Source organism: Urocitellus parryii, chromosome 1 (genome assembly GCF_045843805.1).
Source record: "Urocitellus parryii isolate mUroPar1 chromosome 1, mUroPar1.hap1, whole genome shotgun sequence".
Lineage (NCBI taxonomy): Eukaryota > Metazoa > Chordata > Mammalia > Rodentia > Sciuridae > Urocitellus > Urocitellus parryii.
This window is the reverse complement of record NC_135531.1, coordinates 63,109,987-63,132,366: the sequence shown is the minus strand read 5'-3', so window position 1 is coordinate 63,132,366 and position 22,380 is coordinate 63,109,987. Positions and strand designations below refer to the sequence as shown.

General features: G+C 35.0%; 1 protein-coding gene across 1 annotated transcript in view; it reads right to left on the bottom strand.

Moving 5' to 3' along the window:
• The window catches only part of Jmy (junction mediating and regulatory protein, p53 cofactor), an 89,443-nt gene that overhangs the window by 32,799 nt on the left and 34,264 nt on the right, over positions 1 to 22,380 (bottom strand). The window contains exons 3-4 of the mRNA XM_026393272.2: positions 11,038 to 11,188; positions 8,143 to 8,312 (exon numbers count right to left, since the gene is read on the bottom strand). Of these exons, the coding sequence (XP_026249057.2) occupies positions 8,143 to 8,312; positions 11,038 to 11,188 (321 nt within the window). The remainder of the gene's footprint in view (positions 1 to 8,142; positions 8,313 to 11,037; positions 11,189 to 22,380) is intronic.

Genomic DNA, 22,380 nt, shown 5'->3' with positions numbered 1-22,380 from the left:
AATAACTGTCTTAAAGTTATTTGTTCTAATATTACTTTTCTAAAAATTCTATAACATATATTGGCCTCTGGAATTTAGATAATGGTTTATGTTCCTAGAACATACAAGGTTATGTTTTGAGAACAAATTCAAAACACTGAGGACAGGGCCTAAGACATTAAAAATTTTCTACTTACATTCTTTTTGTACCTAATGCCAAAATACAATTTAGGTGGAAGAAATGTTATTTAAGTAATATAAATTAAAATATTTAGAGTGGAATCTAGATTTGTGTGCTTCAAGTCTGAAATTTCTAGTGTGTAGATATGGGATAAATTACTGATAAATAAGTTAAAAATAAACAAGTCTCCTGCCTGGGTAAGGACCTCAGTTTCCTCACCTCTGCTCAGGCTGCATCCACCTTATCAGAACTTAATAAGGCTCATATGAATGCCACACCATTTTTCAATGGAATCCTTTGCCATTGAACCCTGAAGTATCTTTTATAGCAAGTAACAGATACTTTTGAAGCAGAGGAATTACATCTTTCTCTTCTTTATATTTTCCTTCACAAAACATTTAGTACTATTCCAAAATTAAAGTAATATTAACTTGTATTTATTGAGTTCTTACTCCGTGTCAGGCACTATGCTAAAGGCTTTATATATATTAACCCATGTAACCATAACAGAGAAGGTATATATTTATGTACATTTAATATAGAGGTTAAGGAATTCACTCAAAAGTTACATAAAGAGTAAGCTTGCAGAATTAGGACCTACAGAGTTGTTTTGCTCAATATGGTAGCCACTGGCCTCATGCGAGGTTGTTTAAAATTCTCCTCCTCTGTTCATAAACCTCATATCAAGAGTTCATTTTGCCAAATGTGACTGAAAACTGCCCTACTGGAAGTGTGGTATAGAATATTTCCTTCATTGCAGGGCATTCTGTAGCACTGCCTAAATCTAAGCTCTTGCCTATAATAAGCGTTTAATATTTCACAAAATAAAATTGAAATGGGGACTATAAATTGAATTAATCATAATTTAGCTATATGCTTTTAAGAAGATTATGAAATACAGGAGTTCGCTTCAGGATTGGTATACTATAATCCACTCCATGTGTTGATTGTTCACAGAAATGATCTCAAGGACTTGCAAAAGGAAAAGCAGTGGTTAAAAATCATCTGCCAATGAAACAAAGTACAGTGGTACATTTTTAAAACTTTTTAACTGGAACAGTGGAATCCCTTTTCTGTTTTTCTTTATTAATCTTATTTGTTAACCAAAATTGAGAAATCTACCAGCTAAGTGAGATAAACTGCTTTCTATGATTGTTTACTGATAGCATCTTAATTTTAGCACCTTTTATTCCAAATTAATGAGAAATGAATACCTAATTTCAACATTAATATTCATCTTAACACCTCTAATGTATATGTTACTCCTATCATGCAATTTTATGTATTTTAATTTGGTCTGCTAGTTTAAATTAAAAAAGCATACTATATAAGACGTAACCTGGATTAATAATACAAATCTGAAAGTAAAGATGTTACATAGTTAAATTATACTATTATTTTTGAATATGAATGGAGAGGGATTATACAGCTCAAAGACTAGAATAAAGTAGCTACAGCTAATTAAACTCAACCTAGATTCTTTCAAAAGTTTGCACTCAAAAGGCACTAATATTTTCAGTAGATTTCATAGGGCAAATCTGAACATCAAGATCAATCAGGGGCTGGGGTGTGGATCAGTGGTGGATGCTTTACCAGCACACATGAGGCCTCAGATCCAATGCCTTATGTTAGGCAAATGCTCTACCACTGACCCACAACAACAGCCAACATTCAAATTATGAAAGGGACAGGAATCCATGAACTTTAAAAAAAAAAAAAAAGAGTAAGACTGACTGTTTTCAGATTCTGAAACAAAGGGAGACACAATTGAAAGGAAGTACTTACTTTGTTTTTCAGTTCTGGGTATTGAACCCAGGGATCTGAGAATGCCAGGCAAGTGTTCTACCACTGAGATACATCCCTAACCTTATCTAATTTGAGAAAGCCCTTATTAAATTGTCAAGACTGACCTTGAACTTGTGATTCTCTTACTTTGCCTCTAGAGAACCTGAGGTTACAGCATTGTGCCATTGGGCCAGGTTGTACTTACTCTTTAACTCTATTAAAATAATTTAAAGTTAAATAGATTGTTGTTTGTCTATGTTATTTTTAATATTTCAGTATTTAGAAAATTTATTTCAGGCTCAGCATTAGACTCATAGTAAATATTTTTAAATGTAATTTATAATTTCATAGTTTCCATTTTGTCACATCAGGAAGGTTTTTTTTGTTGTGGTTTTTAAAACAACCTAATGGGACAAAACATTGACCCTTTTTTTTGGGTGCGGGTGTGGGGGGTGTGAGGGGAATGTGGGTGTTGACTGAACCCAAGGCCCTGCACATAATAGGCAAGGCTTTATCACTGAGTGAAATCCCCAATCCTCATGTTGACCTCATAGGTTACCTCATATACTATTTTTCAAATAAGAGCAAATAATCATAAGTCTTTAAAATGTCATTACAGACCATCTTGATATAACTCCTAAGCTAAAAACTTTTAAATAATAATATAATTTGCATTATTAAGCTGTATTAATAAAAGTAGACATAACAATTTGCTCTTCTCTGGGAACATCCTTAAAATGTACAACTCCCATGAATACCTATTAAAGGTTTTAAAACTAATATGAAGAATCCATACAATGGGAGCAAATATTTGCACATCATATACTGGATAACTGGCTTATAGCTAGAATACATAAAGAATCCTCCCAAATCAATAATAAAATGATCAACAGATCAGTTTAAAAAAAAAATGGGCTAAATTTCTCCAAAGAAGGTATACAAATGGCCAATAAACATTAAAAAAGCCTCAAGGAAATGTGAATCAAAACCAGAATTTTATAGGGCTCGGGATGTGGCTCAAGTGGTAGCGCGCTCAACTGGCATGCGTGAGGCACTGGGTTTGATCCTCAGCACCACATAAAAATAAAATAAAGATATTGTGTTCATCTAAAACTAAAAAATAAATATTTTAAAAAAACAGAATTTTATAATATTTCACATCTAACAGTGAGAGCTACCATTAAAAAAGACAATAAAAGGTTGGGGTTGTGGCCCATCAGTAGAGTGCTCGCCTTGCACATGTGGGGCCCCACATAAAAATAAGTAAGTGAAGGTATTATATCCAACTACAACTAAAAAATAAATATTCAAAATAAAGGACAGTAAAATATTGGTGAAGATGTACACATACATGCAGCAAAAAGTCTAAACCTTGTACACTGCAAGAGGTTAAACAACAATTCTATTCCATACCTTGAGAAATGAAAACACATTCCATGTAAAACTAATACATGAATACTTATAGTATTATTCTTAACTGCTTGGAAAGTAGAAACAACCTAAATTTTCTCATCTGATTAACTGTAGTATAATCATACAATGAAATATCTTCGCAATAAAACAAAAGTAGGTAGAAATGCATGTTGTTTTAACGGATTAAACATGAAAACATTATACTTAGTGGTGAGAGGAAAAACTATATCCACCTAGGGAGCACATTCAATGGTTTTTTTTAGCATATGAACAGAATCCATTCACCACAACGTTTACAAAACCAAGCATGCATTTCATTACTGTGCTATACACCCAGCCCTAGTGAAGTTATTATAAAAACCATTTTGGTTACAAAGTACAATAAATGTAATGATACAAATATTTCTATACCTTGAGGTATAATTGCTCTTTTAAAATAACATAATTCCAAACTGTCACTCATCCTAGCTCATTCCTCTTCAACCAATAAAAACATACATTTCTTGCCATATTTACTAGCCTACAAGATGACTACAGTGCAATCTGTATCTGACCTTCATGTACCTGCTTAACTATGTCCCCATCAATAGCTCCAAATGCACTGCAACCCTAAGTTGTTTTAAAAGCAAAAATTTCAAATGACCAAACACTAAGTGTAATTTAACTCTTCCCAATTCCATGTTGCCTTCAACTCTATCTTCTTCATTACTGCATAAAGAGCCTAAATTCCTAGTGTTTGTGCACATTTCTGAGATATGGGTTTCTCTTTCCCTTCATTATGGTACTGGGGACAGAACCCAAGCACCTGTATATGCTAGATAAGACTCTGTCACTGAGCCACATCCGTAATCCCCACCTTTTGTTGTAGTTAGATGCAAAACCTTTGTTTTATTTATTTATTTTAATGTGGTACTGAGGATGGAACCCAGGGACTTGCACATGCTAGGCGAGAACTCTACTGCTGAGCCACAACCCCAGGCTCAGATCCCCAACCCTTTCTTAATACTTAATTTTGAGAGAGAGTCTAAGTTGCTGAGACTGGCTTTGAACTTGCTCCTGCCTAGCCTCCCCTGTAGCTGGATATACCACACCTGGCAAATACTATCAACAATAAAACAATCTGAAGAACAGTTTCCCATGAGGAAATGGTGTAAGAACGACCCCAAAATGTACTTCCTACAAATAAGCCAGAGTAACAGTTCATTTAAAAACAAACAAAAAAACCTAACCTGATCATGTTATTACTTGATTAATAATACCTTACAATGATTCCAATTTGTTTTGAGGGTAAACTGTGAAGTCCTTGACAGGACCTAGGTGGTCAGCCCCAAAGTTGGCTTACTTTTCCAACCTCATCTCTTCCCTCTTCCCTCTATACATCACCAGCCTGCCTCTTCTAACCTTCCTAGGTACACTTAGAATAGGTAGTTGTCCCCACCTATGACTATCTGGTCAAAGCCAGGCAATGATCTACCTCATATCTAGTGAATCTCATAGCTCATATTCATATTATAATTATCTTGTTTCACCATACTCTAAGACTCAAACCATGGTGACTGCATCTTATTCATGCTTTTAAAGAAAATTAATTTTTTTTTAAAGAGAGAGAGAGAGAGAAAGTTTTCAATATTTATTTTTCAGTTTTCAGTGGACACAACATCTTTATTTTATTTTATGTAGTGCTGAGGATGGAACCCAGGGCCCCGAGCATGCCAGGCAAGCCTGTTACCGCTTGAGCCACATCCCCAGCCAAGAAAATTAATAGCTTTTAAAAAAATGTGTACGTGTAAGACTCCTTTGGCGCAAGAATTAAAATCAAGAATCAATAAATGGAATGGACTAAAACTAAAAAGTTTCTTCTCAGCAAAAGAAACAATCTGTGAGGTGAATAGAGAGCCTGCATCTTAGGAGCAAATTTTTACCCTTCACACAGATAGAACAGTAATCTCTAGGGTATATAAAAGACTCAAAAAAGTTACAACACACACACACTCACACGTTACACAACAAAAACAAATAACCTAATCAATAAATGAGCCAAGGACTTGAACAGACACTTCTCAGATCAACAAATATATAAAAAAATATTCATCATCACTAGCAATTAGAGAAATGCTAATCAAAACCACTCTAAGATTTCATTTCACCCCAGTCATAATGACAGCTATTATGAAGACAAATAACAATAAGTTTTGGTGAGGATGTGGGGAAAAGGTACACTCATACACTGCTGGTGGGACTGCAAAATGGTGCAGCCAATATAAAAAGCAGTATGGAGATTTCTTGGAAAATTGGGAATGGAACCACCACTTGACCCAGCTATCTCTCTCCTCGGTCAATACCCAAAGGACTTAGAAATAGCATACTACAGAGACACAGCCACAGCAATGTTTATAGCACCACAATTCACAACAGCTAAACTGTGGAACCAACACAAATGCCCTTCAGTGGATGAATGGATTTTTTTGTGGCATATATACACAATGGAATATTACTCAGCAATAAAATAGAATAAAATCATGGCATCTGCAGGTAAATGGATGGAGTTAGCCAATCCCAAATAACCAAATGCTGAATGTTTTCTTTGATATAAGGAGGCTGATTCATAGAAGGATAGGGAAAGGAGGATGGGAGGAGAAATAGATAGGGCAGAAGGGTTGGAGATGAAGGGAGGGGGCATGGAATTAGAAATGATGGTGGAACATGATATTCATTATTATCCAAAGTACACGTATGAAGACATGAATTGATGTGAATATACTTTGTATACAACCAGAGATATGAAAAAATGTGTTCTTTATGTGTAATAAAAACTGTAATGCAGTCTGCTGTCATATTTTTTTAAAAAAATGGAAACACTTTCAGCCCATAGAGCCCACACAGTTAACTATAAAGTCAAATACCAGAAGCTGGAAATCTTCTCACTTTCTACTAAAACAGATCATTGGTCATTTAAAAATATAATATTAAAATCTCTTAAAATCTTTCCAAAGTATGTGCACATTGAGGACACTTGTTCTTCATAAAGAAATAAGGACCGAGGGGCTGGGGTTGTAAGTCAGCGGAAGAGCGCTTGCCTAGTATGTGTGAGGCACTGGGTTCGATTCCCATCACCACATATAAGTAAACTGATTAAATAAAGTTCCATTAAACAACATGTGTATGGGTGTATTCATTTCTTTACCCCCATCACCTACTGAAACTCCTGGGAAAAACACTTCATAAATATTTACTGAATGAAGTGAGCAGGGCATTGAGTTTGGTAGAATTCCAAAAGGCAGAAAAAAAGTGGCAAAAGAAAGAGGAGAACTAAAGTTTAGGCCCCTAGGTACCTTGAAGAACTATAGGTCCTTTACAGAAAGGACAGATCTGAGGAAGACCCACTATGGGGAAATGAAGGATTGGGGTTTTAGAAATAGTCTGTGTTTACTATGTTGGAAAAGAAATGTGATTGGGCTGGGGCTGTAGCTCAGTGGTAGAGCGCCCTCCTCAGACGTGTGAGGCACTTGGTTCAATCCTCAGCACCACATAAAAATAAAGATATTGTGTCCAACTACAACTTAAAAAAAAGAAAGAAATGTGATTTTCAAGATAAGACTTAAAGATTAATGTATGTTACAACAAACTACCTCAAGGCAGAAAATGGATAAAGAGAAGCAAAGGGGGGAAACCCAAAATTTAATAATTCAAACACTTGTTGTCTTTGAAATATTGAGTTTATCTCTGGGTACAAAAGGTACATATTGAACAGCTGTAGCTAAACAATCAAGTCTTACTATATTCAATCTAGATCAAAAGGTGATCTAGTCTTCAGTCACTACTAATACCCACATACTTTTACTTTTCCTTATGTCCAAAAATATTGCCAACATTTGCTTCTTCTAATACTTACAAAATACACACAAATATGTGTGTATTTTTTTTAAAGTGCCCTTTCAGTAAAGGCAATATTTTCTGGGCCAGTTTAATCATAATAAAACCGCAGTATTTTGAAAGAATTGCATAAAAGGTAAATTGAAACAGCGAACATCTAACTTTCAATACTTCAAAGAATTACTTAGCACTATATTGGGCACCATGAGGAATACAAAAAGAAAGACCAAGAAAACAATGAAAAAAGTGATTAATAATTTTTAAAATACCATCTTAGATATGTTTTGAGAACAAAAGGATCACTCAGTCACTCTTTTCTAGGGTTAACTAAGCTTAAATAATCTTTCATAGGAACAAAATATCTCTATCATCTTTTAAAGTACTATCTACCTCATTCCGTGAAGAGGTCTTTTAATGAAGTACAGTAAGGAAAACTGAACCTCTATTAACCCTGTTTGTTCCATCTGAAATAAAACTGGTAGTTCCAAAAGGTGATGACATGAAAATGATATGGTTAATTCTTATACAATGCTACTACCTTTGGATTTTTTTTACTAAAGTTCACTAGGCAATGAATTATCCTTAAATTCTAGGAAGCTTTAAACTTACATAGTGCAAAAAAAAAAATCTTTAAAAAGAAAGTTTTGGTGTCATCCCTCTTGTGTTTCGAGGTATATCTACCATCACACAGATGCTGTGAAATATCATTATGTGCCTAACTCTTCTATTAGTAGCAAGTCAAGCATTGGCCAATCATGAGTGTTTCTCAAGAAAAAAACGTGAAATTAACAAGCGTCTATGTAGTCAATAAAAACACCAGTCTTGTATAAAGACAAAAATACCAAATCTTAACTATTTTTTAATTAATAGTTAACTATTTTTTTAAGTTAATTTCTGATGGGTTTTGTTACCTCTTCTTTTAGTGCATGTTTCCTCTGTTCCAAACAGATCTCTTTAGCTCTCATCATCTGCAAAGTCTCTTTAGAAACTGCATATTGGAGTTTTTCCATACGTTCAGCAGCTGCTGCCCACGATGCTTTACCAAATTTCTTCTGATCTGCTCGCATTCGATCGTACACAGCTATTAAAATAGAATCATTTTTTTAAATGACACTAAGAAATAGAACTTGACATTACAGAATTAGAAAATCTTTGGTTTCACTGACCACATGAATCTTATCTCCATAAATTACCTACCAACATCTCTAAAATATGATGACAATATTGTACAGTCTCTCTAATGTCTTCAGTTTCAAAAATAATGTTCTGCAGATGAAACAGTGTCCAAGTAGTTTAAAATTTTTTTTTCAAATATTTTCATGTCTAGTGTTAGTAACTTTCAAAACTTTATCAGAACTTTATTCTGTTAAGGTTTTGACAATCTGTCCTAACTATGCTAGATGAAGGAAAAACCATGACTATTTAAGATTATAAACATTCAAATCCACATTCCTAGTTCTATCATTCTTTTCCCTCCAAAAATATCATAACACCCTGAGGTGGGAGAGAAATAAGTTCTAGATAACATGGTGCTCATGCAGAGGAGATAAAAACAATACAATTGATTTTCAGAAGACACAGCCCTGACCCACCCATCAAAAAGGAAGAACTTTTTAGTTTATCAGTGCAGACCTAGTTAAAAATATAATCCTGGTGGCTAGGTGAAGCTGCACATGCCTATATTCCCAACAACTTAGGAGGCTAAGAGGAAGAATCCAAATTTCAGGCCAGCCTCAGCAACTTAGAATGTGGGGACATCGCTTAACGGTAAAATTCCCCTGGTTTTAATCTCCAGTACAAAAAAAGGACGGACAGACAGAGACAGACACACACACACACACACACACACACACACACACACACACACACACAATCTTAGTAGTCAAAAGGCTAACATCTTCCAGTTAAAAAAGTATACCACTGATAAGTAGCACTGTAGTGGCTCATTCTGGTCTTACATGATTGATCCAAACACACTTTAATTAGCATAAAACAAACTAAATTATCTTTTCTTGTTCAAGCTCAAAGGCTTTTGGGCATGATAAAGTGCTTAGAATTTAGATAATAAGAAATCTGAAATGATTCTATTGAAGCATGTGGAATCCTAGGATAATGCCCATAGGAAAAAACATCTGAAACTGGAGAAGTTATAAATAAGAGCAATAATCTATAAATTGTTTACACAGGTCCTGGGGTTGTGGCTCAATGGTAGAGTGCTTGTCTAGCACATGTAAGTAATGGGGTCGATCCTCGGCAACACATTAAAACAAATTACAAATGTGCAGGATACAGTGGCACACGCCTGTAATCCCAGCAGCTTGGGAGGCTGAGTCAGGAGGACTGGGAGTTTACAGCCCACCTCAGCAAAAAGCAAGGCACTAAGCAACTCAGTGAGACCCTGTCTCTAAATACAATACAAAAAAATAGGGCTGGGGATGTGATTAAGTGCCCCTGAGGAAGGAAGAGAGGAAGAAAGGAAATAAAGGTGTTGTATTCATCTACAACAGAAAATATTTATAAAATAAATTGTCTATATAGAATCAAAACTAACAAACTATGAATTACATGAGGATTTAATGACAGAATCATTGCACTTATAAGCTGTATACAGAACTGATGGACACAAAAAGTCACACAGAACTGAAGAGGATCACAAAAGTGAGGGTTTTTTGTTTTTGTTGTTTTGGTTTTTTGTGTGTTTTTAATTTTTCTGTAATGGGTAGAGATTTTTTCTCAACTAGAAGTGTGTTGTGTATCTAGACACTATCCTGAATATCGAGTTTTCCTTTTTAAAAAACTTTTTCATTAAAAAATTATAATACAGCTTCATGGTCATGTGTAACTTTAACTTTGTTTAGAAAATAATTTTATGGTTTCTTAAGTGACTGTAGAATTTTGCATTCCTAACAGAAATGAAGAGTTCCAATTACTCTATATACTCATCATTACTTAGTATGTTAGTATTTTTAATTTTACTCACTGTAATACACATTAGTGGTATCTATCTCATTGTGGTTTTAATATGTATTTTGTGGTGACTAATGACATTGCACATCCCCCCCCCCCCCCCCCCCCGTGCTTGTTTGCTATCCTTATCCTCTGGTGAAGTGTCTGTTCAAGTTCTCTTTTCAACTTTTCACTGGATTATTTTCTCATTTTTGAGAGTTCTTTATGTAGCCTAAATACAAGTTATTTTATCAGATGTACATATTTATGCCCAATTACACTCTTAATTGTTTCATTCTATTTAAAGTGTCTGGCAGTATAAACATTTTAAACTTTTGATGAGATACATTTTACCAAGTTGCTCATTTACAGTCTGTGCTCTTTTTGCTTTTAGCTTTTTATAGTTTATATCTGTGGTATTATTAAGAACTCTTTGACTAATCCCAAGTTATAGATTTAGGTAATTCAAGGAAATAGATTTTTCTTTTGGAATTACATTCTACATTTGAATCTATGATCCATTTGAATTTAAAGGAAGGTTTATATCAAAGTTCAGTTTTCTGTATGTAGATGGTCAACTGTTGCAATATCATGTGTTGTCTCACTATTGATTTGCTTTATCAAAGATTAAAAGGCCATATTAGTATGTCTATTTCTTTACTACTATTCTCTATCACTGATATAGGAAAGGTAGGTGTACACACATATGCCTGCCTACAAAGTAAACACCTTAATTTGCTATGGTCTTTAACTGCTAGGATGAATGATCCTATGTTTTTCTGTATAATTATTCCCCATGTAAAATACTTAATCACTAATCTTCAAAAATGCCTAAAAAGAATAATTTTACTGGGACTTACCTTTTTGAGCTTTTGCTGTTATTTCAAAATATTTGACTGTAAGATCTTGAATAGATAGTACAGCCATATGAGCTTTCCGCTGCCAGTCGGCATCTTCTTTTTGTAGACTCTCAATTCTTCGGGGTCCCAGATAATCATTTTCCATAGAAATCTTTAGAAAGAAAAGAGAAAAAATAAGAGGCTTCTTTTTTTTTTTAACTCACTCTTCTTCTAACATTTACTAAATGCTTATGTGTCAGCCATTAAGCTAGGTGCTAATAAACCAATACTTCTTTCACACTGCTCTAGAAGAGATGCTATTAATTTAAAAAAGAAGTGATTAACAATGAAACAGACTATTTGATATAGAAATCTATTTTCCATGCCTCTCCTCTATACTCTTCCATCTCTTCCCCTCAATATATAAATAAAGGATATAAACCAAAATGTTAAAAATCTGATTATTTTGTGGTGTTGCAATAAAGAACAATTTATTCTGTCCTTTTCAGTAACTACAAATTCACGTTAAAAATTATCTGTGTGGAGCTGGGGATGTGGCTTAAATGGTAATGTGCTCGCCTGGCATATTCGAGGCACTAGGTTCAATCCTCAGCACCACAAAATAAATAAATAAAGATAAAGTCCACCTAAAACTAAATAAATATTTTTGAACAATCATCTGTGCAACGCTTCTGTAACTTAGCAATATCCTCTCTCAAAACAAAAGGTAGTTTAGTGGTAGAACACAGGAAGGAAGGAAGGAAGGAAGGAGAAAAAATAGAACAGAAGGAAAGAAAGAAAATGGAAGGAAGGAAAGAAAAAGAAAGGCGAGATAAAAGAGGAATAGAAAGGGAAATAATTATTTGTGCAATAAAATATTTGTTTAATTTACTGCCATTAAATAAATAAAATACAGAAAATGCAAATTTTAAGACTGATAATATATAAAAATTAGCCCATGTGCATACTGATAAGGCCCATGACTGAGGCTTAAGGAATTCTTACATTCTGAAGTTGGGTAAAGAAGGACCTACAGACACCAAGTCAGACATAAGGAAATTCCAGAAGCTGTAAGATTCAGAGGAGGAAAGACTCTCATTGTCACACTCCACTTAGTAGAAGAAGAAAAGGATGAAGACTAGTATCCATGGACATAATATCATGAAGATCACTGTACTTAGCAACATGGTTCTGACCTAAAAGGTAAACTCCCTTTGCTTTTTAACTTCCATCACATCTTTAGAACTCAGTTCATTTATTGGTTTGTGAAAATACCCTGACTTTCCATAATAAGCTAGTTGGTGCAATACCTATACCTTTCCTTCACAACAATTACTACTACACCCATACTTTACCATTATTTTGTGAACTTGCAAATACTAACACAATATATTGTATTTCCTAAATGACAGAAAAGAATAGAAAAAATTCCCTTCCATGCAGTTTTGTATCAAGAGAAATGCAGACACACATATATAAATAATATTCTGAGAAATCTTATTACGTGAAGGAATAGAGAAAAAGAGAGACCTGGGGAAAGCTATGGGCTTATCTAATGGACTTTTGCTTTCTATTTTGAGTAGCCACATCTTTTTTTCTTTCTTTCTTTTGGTACCGGGGATTGAACTCAGGGGCATTCAACCACTGAGCCACATCCCCAGACCTATTTTCTATTTTATTTAGAAATAGGGTCTCACTGAGTTGCTTAGCACCTCGCCATTGCTGAGGCTAGCTTTGAACTTGCGATCCTCCTGCCTCAGCCTCCCCAGTCACTGGGATTATAGGTGGGCACCACCAAGCACAGCTTGAGTAGCCACATCTTAATGGGAGATTATGGGCAAGGTGAGGTAATATAAGAAACAAGTATCCAGTTGAGGGCAAATCTAAAGCTGTAAGAGATGGGGCTAATTAGAATAGGGAAATTCCTTAAAAAAAAAAAATAGGGAAATTCTTAAGCAGAAATAACCAGAGATGTTTGCACTGAAAAATTCTTTGAAATAAAGGCCAGATTTGGATCCTACACATCTAATATGAAAGTTATGCTTAATATGGTTATGAAACACAATTTTATGCAATAGTGTTTATGAAGGTTTTTTTGGTATTTTTTCCTGGCAGCACTAGAGATAGAATTCAGAATCTTGCACATGTTAGGCAAGTACTCTATCACTGAGATAGTTTTTAATAACAGGAAATGATGCTTATAGTAGGTGAGGACAGATCAAAATCATAGACATAAATCTAATTATCTAAAAGAGTTGCAGAGAAAAAAGACAAAATAAAAATAATATTATTACTGTTATCTTATTGTGGTAAATTTTTTTTCCCTCCTGCTAAAAACCGCAAACTCACTTTCCCAAATTTTTTTCTTCACTGAATATATACATCTTTCATAGTCATAAGGAAAAAAAAATGACTTGATCTCTTCTTGGGTTCACAAACCATACCAAGTACACAAGGTGAAATCACATTATCCCAGAAGTTTCCTGTTTCTATTCAAGCAAACAGCTAGAACCATGTTTTCAGATATGGGGCCCACCAAGAAGCAAGACTATGAGTTACCTCCTTTTTTCCAATCTACAGGGAGGGAGGAGAAGTGGAGATATTATCAAAATCTAAATGTCTCCACTAATAGCTAGAAAAGAGAACTATGAATCTATGTGAGTTCCATATCTGGGACTATAAAAAAAATGCCAAATAAAGAAATTTAGGCCAGGAACAGCGCCTTTAGTTTCTCTATAGTCAATTCCATACTTATCTGGATCTCCTCCCCCACTTTTAAAATTCTCAGTGAAAATTACTATACCTCCAACTTCAGAAGCCTAACATAATATGCACTGCATATCGTTGGATTTTTCTTCTCCTTTTTAGATTTTCTAATGGCTCCTTCCTGGAAATTATTTCAACTATAGAATTTGAATAGAGAGACTAGGGTACTAGGTGCTTCAAGGAGCAGAAGTATATGATTGAGATGCACATTCTCCTCCTAGTAAACACACAATCTCATTGGCGAGGTGCTATAAAGATATCTGTGATGTAGAAGTCAGTTTTGAAATTAGGAGACACAGCTGTTACTTATTAACTGAGAGCTTTGAAAAATTACTTATCAAGTCAATTGTCCACTCAAAATGATGGCATATTACACATCTGCTCAGTGCCAATATTGCACTGTAGACAGCAAGACATTTGACTTAATGAAAGACATGGGCAATTTAAAGAATTACAACAGAATATGAAAAAGCATCATGACAAAAATTGCCTAAGATACCAAGAGAACACCAAGGGTAGAGGTTCAGGTGCAAAGTCTGGTCAGAACTGAAGGAACAGAGTAGTGGATTCACAGAGAATAAGCAGAAAATATTGGGGGAGGAGTAAATATTACAAACAGTGAGTCTCTGGGTAAAAAGAATAAAAGTACTTTAAGACCATGGAGATTTATGCTTAAAAGTCTGTTGAGAGCAAAAGTAAATAAAGTTAAGTAAGACAATCAGGGGAGACAAAGACCACTGAGAAGAATCAGAAGGGGAAAATACATTTAGTTATTTAGATCAGGACATACTTCACTGAGTTTCATAACTGCAGATGGCTTTAAAGGAGGATATGACAGGTCTATATGGAGTACAAGGGGAGAGAGAACCCCTGAAAAAGACAAGCTAGAAGCAACTACCAACCTGAACAAAAGTGTAGAGGCAGGCATGTGGAGGGCATGCTAAGGGAGAGAGAGTAGTCTAGCCTTGTAGGAGCTTAGATGAAGCAGATAAAAGCAATGGGAGGGGAGACTAGAAAAGTAGGTTGTAGACACTATGAGGAGGTTTTTAAATGTCAGGCTGAGCAGTGTATTCTTAATTTGACAAGGAAAAAAAAAGCACTGTGGGATTTTAAGCAATAAATAGTATATTTGGACTTAATTTTAGATTCAAGTATTCTAGTGGACCTGGCTGCTCATAATAAAATCATTGAGGTGTATTTATCCCTGATTTTAAAATCTGTTTAAAAAGTGAGCATTGGGGCTGGGGATGTGGCTCAAGCGGTAGCGCGCTCGCCTGGCATGCGTGGGGCCCGGGTTCGATCCTCAGCACCACATACCAACAAAGATGTTGTATCTGCCGAAAACTAAAAAATAAATATTAAAAAAAAAAAAGTGAGCATTATTTACAAGGGTGGGATAGAACTTCAATAATGCTGCAATTCGAAAATTTAATCTCATAGTTAGGATTTATGAACTTTTATTCACAGTATAAACACAAGAGAAATGGAAATAACATGCATTACAGCTTTTAGACATGATAGTCTTTGACATCTACCTGAAGTTAACTGTGCTTTGTTACCTTCACAGAATAAAAAAAATGCTCAGTATGCTCTTCTTCTAAACTGCTTCTTAATTTCACTTCCCAAACCCAGTAGTCACAACATCTATCAAGCCTGAAGCATATAAATTCTTGTCTATCATTTCTAAGTCCATCCTTCTGCTTTATAATGCTTAAATTTGGGATCAGCAGATCTCCTTTAGGCTTTTCCAACAAGAGTTTAGAAAAGTTTGCTTAAGTTTTAATAATTCCAACTCGTTCTTTGTTTGCACAGTCCTAGAGGGGTAGCTCCTTTATAATTGCTTCCTGAGGTGCCTTAGAGTTAATTTCTTGATTTCCTAATTATTCAAAATTTTAAGATAGAAATCATTTATTGGCATGATTAAATACTGTATCCTTAATCCACAGGACTTGGGGGGAAGTGTATAATTTGCATTAAGGCTTTTTGGGGAGAAAAAAAATTTTCCTTTAAAAAAAATTCTGTGAGGGCTGGGGATGTGGCTCAAGCGGTAGCGCGCTCGCCTAGCATGCGTGCGGCCCGGGTTCGATCCTCCAGCACCACATACAAACAAAGATGTTGTGTCTGCCAATAACTAATAAATAAATAAATATTTTTTTAAAAAAAATTCTGTGATAATTATTTGACGATAAGTTGTACATTGCTGTTGAATTAATATCTTCATCTTCTCTACACACACACATTCACGGATATTTAAGATAGACATGCTTTCTATGCTTTTTCCCCTATGCTTTTTAACAGACTTTTTGAACTTAGCTGTAATGTTGTCACTAATACTTAAGATCCTTAACAGTTTAATGTACCTAAAGCATTAAGCAAGAATATTCTTAAGTTCTTTTCCTAACTTGGCTAACTTGAAGATGTACAGCGTTGGTCTGCTAGATCATGTGCTAAAAACAATGACAACTCTGTTTTGAATTTCATGGCTAGAAAGAAAACAGTCCCTGTTTTAATATGGAAAAAAATGTTGTGTCCCTTTAGGTAGCTAGGAGAGTGAAACTAGTTTATAAATAGAAATTTTCTGGCATGAAGTTCCTCATCATAAAGCACATCACTTGCTGAGATACTGGGTTTTATATGAAAACTTAAAATTACTTCTGTCTATTGCTGGGATACTGGGGTGGAAGAAACCTAACTAAGATTCTTTGGTGAAGCAAATGTCAAGATTCACTTGTGAATATACTGATATAGTAATACTTCAGATGCAAATTTCCCAGGCCCTAGAGTTGCCTGAAGATGATTCTTCAATAATAAGCAAATACTAAGAGCTTCTTCATACCCCAGGCAAGAAAGTGAAATGATGCATATTTTTCTTTTAAAGTGAAGCAGACTCGGTAGCATATGCCTGTAATCTCAGCTACTTTAGAGGCTGAGGCAGCACTTTAAGTTTGAAGCTAGCCTGAGCAACAGAGCAAGACTTTGTCTCATATTGAAAAAAACAGAGAGAGAGGAGAGAGGACAGAAAAATCAGAGAAGGCTGGTGGTAGAACACTTGGCTACAGAGGCACTTATATAATCTTGCTTTGTAGGTAGGGAGAGTAGAGGATCAGCACATTCAAAATTTACAAAATGTGGGAGACAACTGGCAACATGAGGTTAACTTGCTCCAAGAGAATTTCTTCTTTTCCTGTATATTCTTAGATCCAAAGCATAACAACAATTCTCATACTGTGTTAAAACAGCAGGCTCTGCAAACATTCAATCCCAACCATGCCACTTACTAGCAACCATCAACAGTGCTAGGTTGGTATGATGATTGAGGGAGTATTAGTTTACTAATTTTTTTTTAAGAGAGAGAGAGAGCTAGAGAAGAGATAGAGAATTTTTTTAATATTTATTTTTAGTTTTCGGTGGACACGACATCTTTATTTTATTTGTATGTGGTGCTGAGGATCAAACCCAGCACCGCGCACATGCCAGGCAAGCACACTACCCTTTGAGCCACATCCTCAGCCCCTAGTTTACTAAATTCTGACAAACAATGTCAATACCATGTTATCCGAATAAAAGCACAAGCTTTTTATTCAGGTCACCATTCCTGTTTCTATATATGTCTATCTGGAATACTTACTAGTCCAATCCAAAATTTATACTGACACATATACCCATTTCCTACTGGGTTCTTATTCATTGTACAGTAGTGAAGCCCCAGATAATCTCTCCTTTCCATTTATAATCAACTTGAGATGTAACTTATATACTAAGTATAGTTTTGATTTGACAAATTTATGGGTCCATTTAACAACAAGAATAATTAAGATTTAGAACACACCAATCATCCCAAAGGATTCTCTTATGCCTACCCATCCTCCCTCAGCAATTCCCCAGCATCATCCCAGGCAACAACAGTTTAGCTTTCTGTCAGCACATATCAGATGATCATTTCTAGAATTTCATATAAACAGAATCATACAGTTTGTGCTTTTTATGTTTGTCCTTTTACTCAGCATAATGTTGTAAGCAATATTATTTTAGCTTAATTTGTATACAATTAAGCTAATCTGCAGAGCAGTCAATCTGTCCAAGTTTTAGCAGAATTCAACCATGGAACATAACCACAACCAAAATACTAGACATTTTCATCACCTCCAAAGGATTCCTTGTGATGCTTTGCAGTTCATTACTTCTTGCATTATATACTCTTCACTCTTTAATCTGGATTCTATTACTTAGGGTGCTTTTTCATTCCTTTGCATTGCTAAGAAGTACTCTACTATATGAAAATGACACACTATGTTTACCTATTCACCTGTTGATGGTATTTGGGTTATTTCCAGTTTGGGGCTATTACACATGAAACTAGTATAGACATTATGCACAAGACATTTTTGTGAACAAATATTTTCATTTCTTTGGTTTAAATAGCCAGGAGTCTAAATAGATGGGTTTAGGTAACATATGTTTTAACTTTTGAAGAAAGACCCAAGATGTCTCCAAAAGCGATTATACCACATTAAACTCTAGCTGGCAATGTATGAAGATTCCAGTCATTCCACATCCCTACCAGCCTGTAGAACTAACAAAATTCATTTTTAGCCACTCTAATGGGTATATAATAGTATCTCCTTATAGTTTTAATTTTCATTTCTCTGATGACTACTGGTACTATGATCATCTTTACATTAATTATTAGCCATATTTTAAGTGTCTTTTAAAAAAATTTAGCCAGGTTTTTAAATGTTATTTTTCTAACTAAGCTGTAAAATTCTTTTTTCAGATGTTTCACAGGTACAAGTATTTTCTGTCTATAGCATGCCTTCTCATGTCCTTAACAGTTCAAACAGCAAAAGTATCCAATTAATCAAATTTTAGTTTATGGTTCAATTTTTATTTCCTATCAAAATATTAAAAAACAAAAAAACAAAAATTTCCCTTTCCTTCCCAAAGATTATGAAAACTTCCTTCTAAATCAAATCAATTGACAAGGGTGCCAAGAATACACAATGGGCAAATGACCATCTCCTTTAAAAAACTGCATTAGCAAAACTTGGTACCCACATGCAGTTATTAAAATTAGGCTCTTCTCACCTTATATAAAAATCAACTCAAAATGGATTAAAAACTTGAATGAAAAACTTCAAACTTAAATGAAAAACTGCATAAGAAAACACACAGGAAAAGCTCTATGACAATAATCTAGGGAAGTCACTTTTAGGATATGACAACAAGAGCAAAAACAGACTAAAAGGATTACCTCACACAAAAACACTTCTGCACAACAAAGGGAACTACTAAAAGTCTATGGAAATGTTTTATCAAGCCATACATCTGATAAGGGGTTCATATCCAAGATATACAAAGAACTTAATCGCAAGACCCAATTTAAAAATGGGCAAAGGACAAAAGCAGACAAAACATATAAATGGCCTACAGGTATTTGGAAAATGTTCACTCTCACAAATCATGAAGGAAATGCAAGTTAAAAACCACAATGAAATATTACCTCACACCTGTTAGAATGGCTATAATTAAAAAGAGAAATGCTGGAGAGGAGGTAAAGAAAAGGCAACCTTTGCACTGTGTTGGTGGATATGTAAATTAGTAGATCCATTATGGAAAACAGTAGGCAAGTTCCTCAGAAAATAAAAATAGATACATGATTTTTGTATGTACCAAATGGATATGAAATCATTATGTTGAGACATCTTCACTCCCAAATTTACTGCAGCATTATCCATAATTGAAGAGATTAAATCAATCAACAGATGAATAGATAAAATGTATACACACAGAATGCTATTGCACCTCTGCAAAAAGAAGGAAATCCTGTCTCTTGTGACACAACACGGACAATCCTAGAGAACATTACATTAAGGAAAACAAGCCAGTCACAAAAAAGATAAATATAGCAAAATCCCAATGTATATAAATTCTACAAAGTTGAACTCATAAAAGCAGTGAACAGGATGGTGGTTATCAGGATTGGTGGGGAAAGGGTAGTGGGTATGGGGTCTTGCGAAGATATTGGTTAAAAGATACACATTTTCAGTTGGGAGTAGTAAATTGAAAAGATCTGTACAACATGGTAACTATAACAGTAAATTTATTCTTGAAAACCACTACAGATTTTAAGTGTTCTACCACAAAAAAAATAAGTATGTGAGATAATAAATATATTAAGTGGCTCAATTCAGTCATCCCACAATGCACAAAAATATTATGTTGGTTGGGAGTAGTGGTGCAAGCCTGTAATGCCAGGGGCTTGGGAGGCTGAGACAGGAGAATCAGGAGTTTAAAGACAGGTTGTACATAACTGTTGAGAGCCACAGCCAAGGGACCCCAGCAAACTTCCAGCTGCCAGCTGATTGGCTCCTCTAGGGTGATGCTTATTGGGCTGCCCCCCCCCCTTCAGACCACCGGAGCTGCTCATTGGGGGACTTTTTTTGGTTCTGCCCACCTGACCCAGCCAATAGGCCCCAAGAGCAGGAGGAGTGGGGGAGGTTGAGAGGCTTGTGGGAAGCCGGTGGTGGCAGTTGGGCTCTTAGGTTTTTTCCTGAGGAGCTGTGTGGTGTGGTGTGTGGTTCTAAAAATAAAGTTTGTTTTGACAACTGGCTCCCGAATTGTGCCCAGCCAGACTGCGCACCTAACAAATAAAAATGATATGTACTGGGGCTGGGGTTGTGGCCTAGTGTTGGAGTGCTCACCTAGCATGTGCAAAACCCAGGGTTTGATCCTGGGTAGTTTGTGTCCAACTACAACTAAAAAATAAATAGTTTTTAAAAAATGGTATGTATTAATTAAACATTTTTTAAATAAAAATAAATTTTAAAAGCTCTGCTGGTATTTTAATCTATGGAGCTGAGTTTAAATATGATAGCTACCTTGATTTGGATATGATTTCGATGTGACCTCCAAAGGCTTATGTGTTAGAGGCTTGCTTCCTAGGGGAATAGTATTGGAGGCAGTGGATCTTCAAGAAGTGAGGCCTAGTGTAGTTCTTTAGAACAGTCTGGGTTGGATACTTGGAAGGAACTGTGGAAGTCTTGTCTCTCTGGATTCCTGATCTCTTCCTTACACAGGCTTACACTACATCCACCATGACATAATACAACCTAAAGAAGGCCCTCTCCAGATACTGAACCATGCTATTTGGACACTGAACATTAAAAATGTGAGCTAAGTAAACCTCTTTTCTTTATAAGTAATCAGTCTGCTTCAAGAATTTCATTATAGTAAAAAAATAGACTAATACACTGAAAAATAAACATTTTTTCCAATTTTTTAATATGTTCCATACCTCCTTTTATTTAGGCATCCTAATTTTTCTCTGCAAAGTTTTACGATATTCAATATTTGGGCTTTAATACATTGCTTAAACTTATCCCTAAACAATTTATGCACAGGGATGCTAATATAAATGGTACTTTAAAAAATTTGATTTTTATGTTGCTGACAACAGGAAATGCAACCGAATTTTTAATGATTTTATATCCCTAAACTTATTTCTAGGATTTCTAGTTTTTTAAGTTCCTTAGGATTTTTGACATGTGACTTTTTCAAATAAAGAGCTTTATTTCCTGCTTTCCAATTTATGTTTTTAAAAACTGCCTTATTGAACTGGCTAGGACCTCCAGGATAATACAGAATAAAAGTGAGGAAAAGTTGGAGATGAAGTGTGGATCAGTGATAGAGTGCTTGGCGAGCATGTGCAAGACCCTATGTTTGATTACTAGCACTACCACCATCCAAAAATTGATAAACTAATCAATCTCGCCTTGTTTTCAATATTAAGGCAAAGAATTCAGTCATTCACTATTAGGTGTAACTATAGATGTTTTATATATGCCCTCTATCAGGGTGAGAAAATTCACTCTTCTTCATTTGTTGAGTTTTATCACAAATGAGTACTGAACTTTGCCAAACACTTGTCTGTATCTGTAGAAAGGATATATAGTGTTTTCCCCCTTCATTTGGATACTTATGATAATATGGTAATTTACATTGGCTGATTTTTTAATATTAAACCATTCTTGCATTTCTGAGAAAAATCCCTTTTGATCACAGCATATCATCATTTTTATAGATTACTGGACCCTATTTCCTTGTTTTATGTTCAGGATTAAAAACAATATATTCCGGGCTGGGGCTGGGGCTCAGTGTTAGTGCACTTTTCAGGCAGGTGCGAGGCACTGGGTTGGATTCTCAAAACTGCATATAAATAAATAGTTGTCTACCAACAACTAAAAAAGAATGTTAAAAAAAAAATAGTGTATTCATGAAGAGAGATTTATCTGTAGTTTTCTTTTTTCTATGTCTTCATTTGAATTCAGCATGAGGCTAAATGCTGGCCTGATAAAATGAAATGGGGAATATTCTCTCAGCTTTTATTTTCTAAAAGAATTAGTAAACACAATTCTCAATAGCTAAATTATGGAATCAACCCAGGTGCCCATCAATAAATGAATGTTATTAAGAAATTGTGATACACAGAGACACACACACACACACACACACACACAGGAATTCTACTCATCCAGTAGAAAGAATGAAATTATAGCATTTGCCAGGAAATAGAAGGAAATGAGGAATATCTTGGTAAGT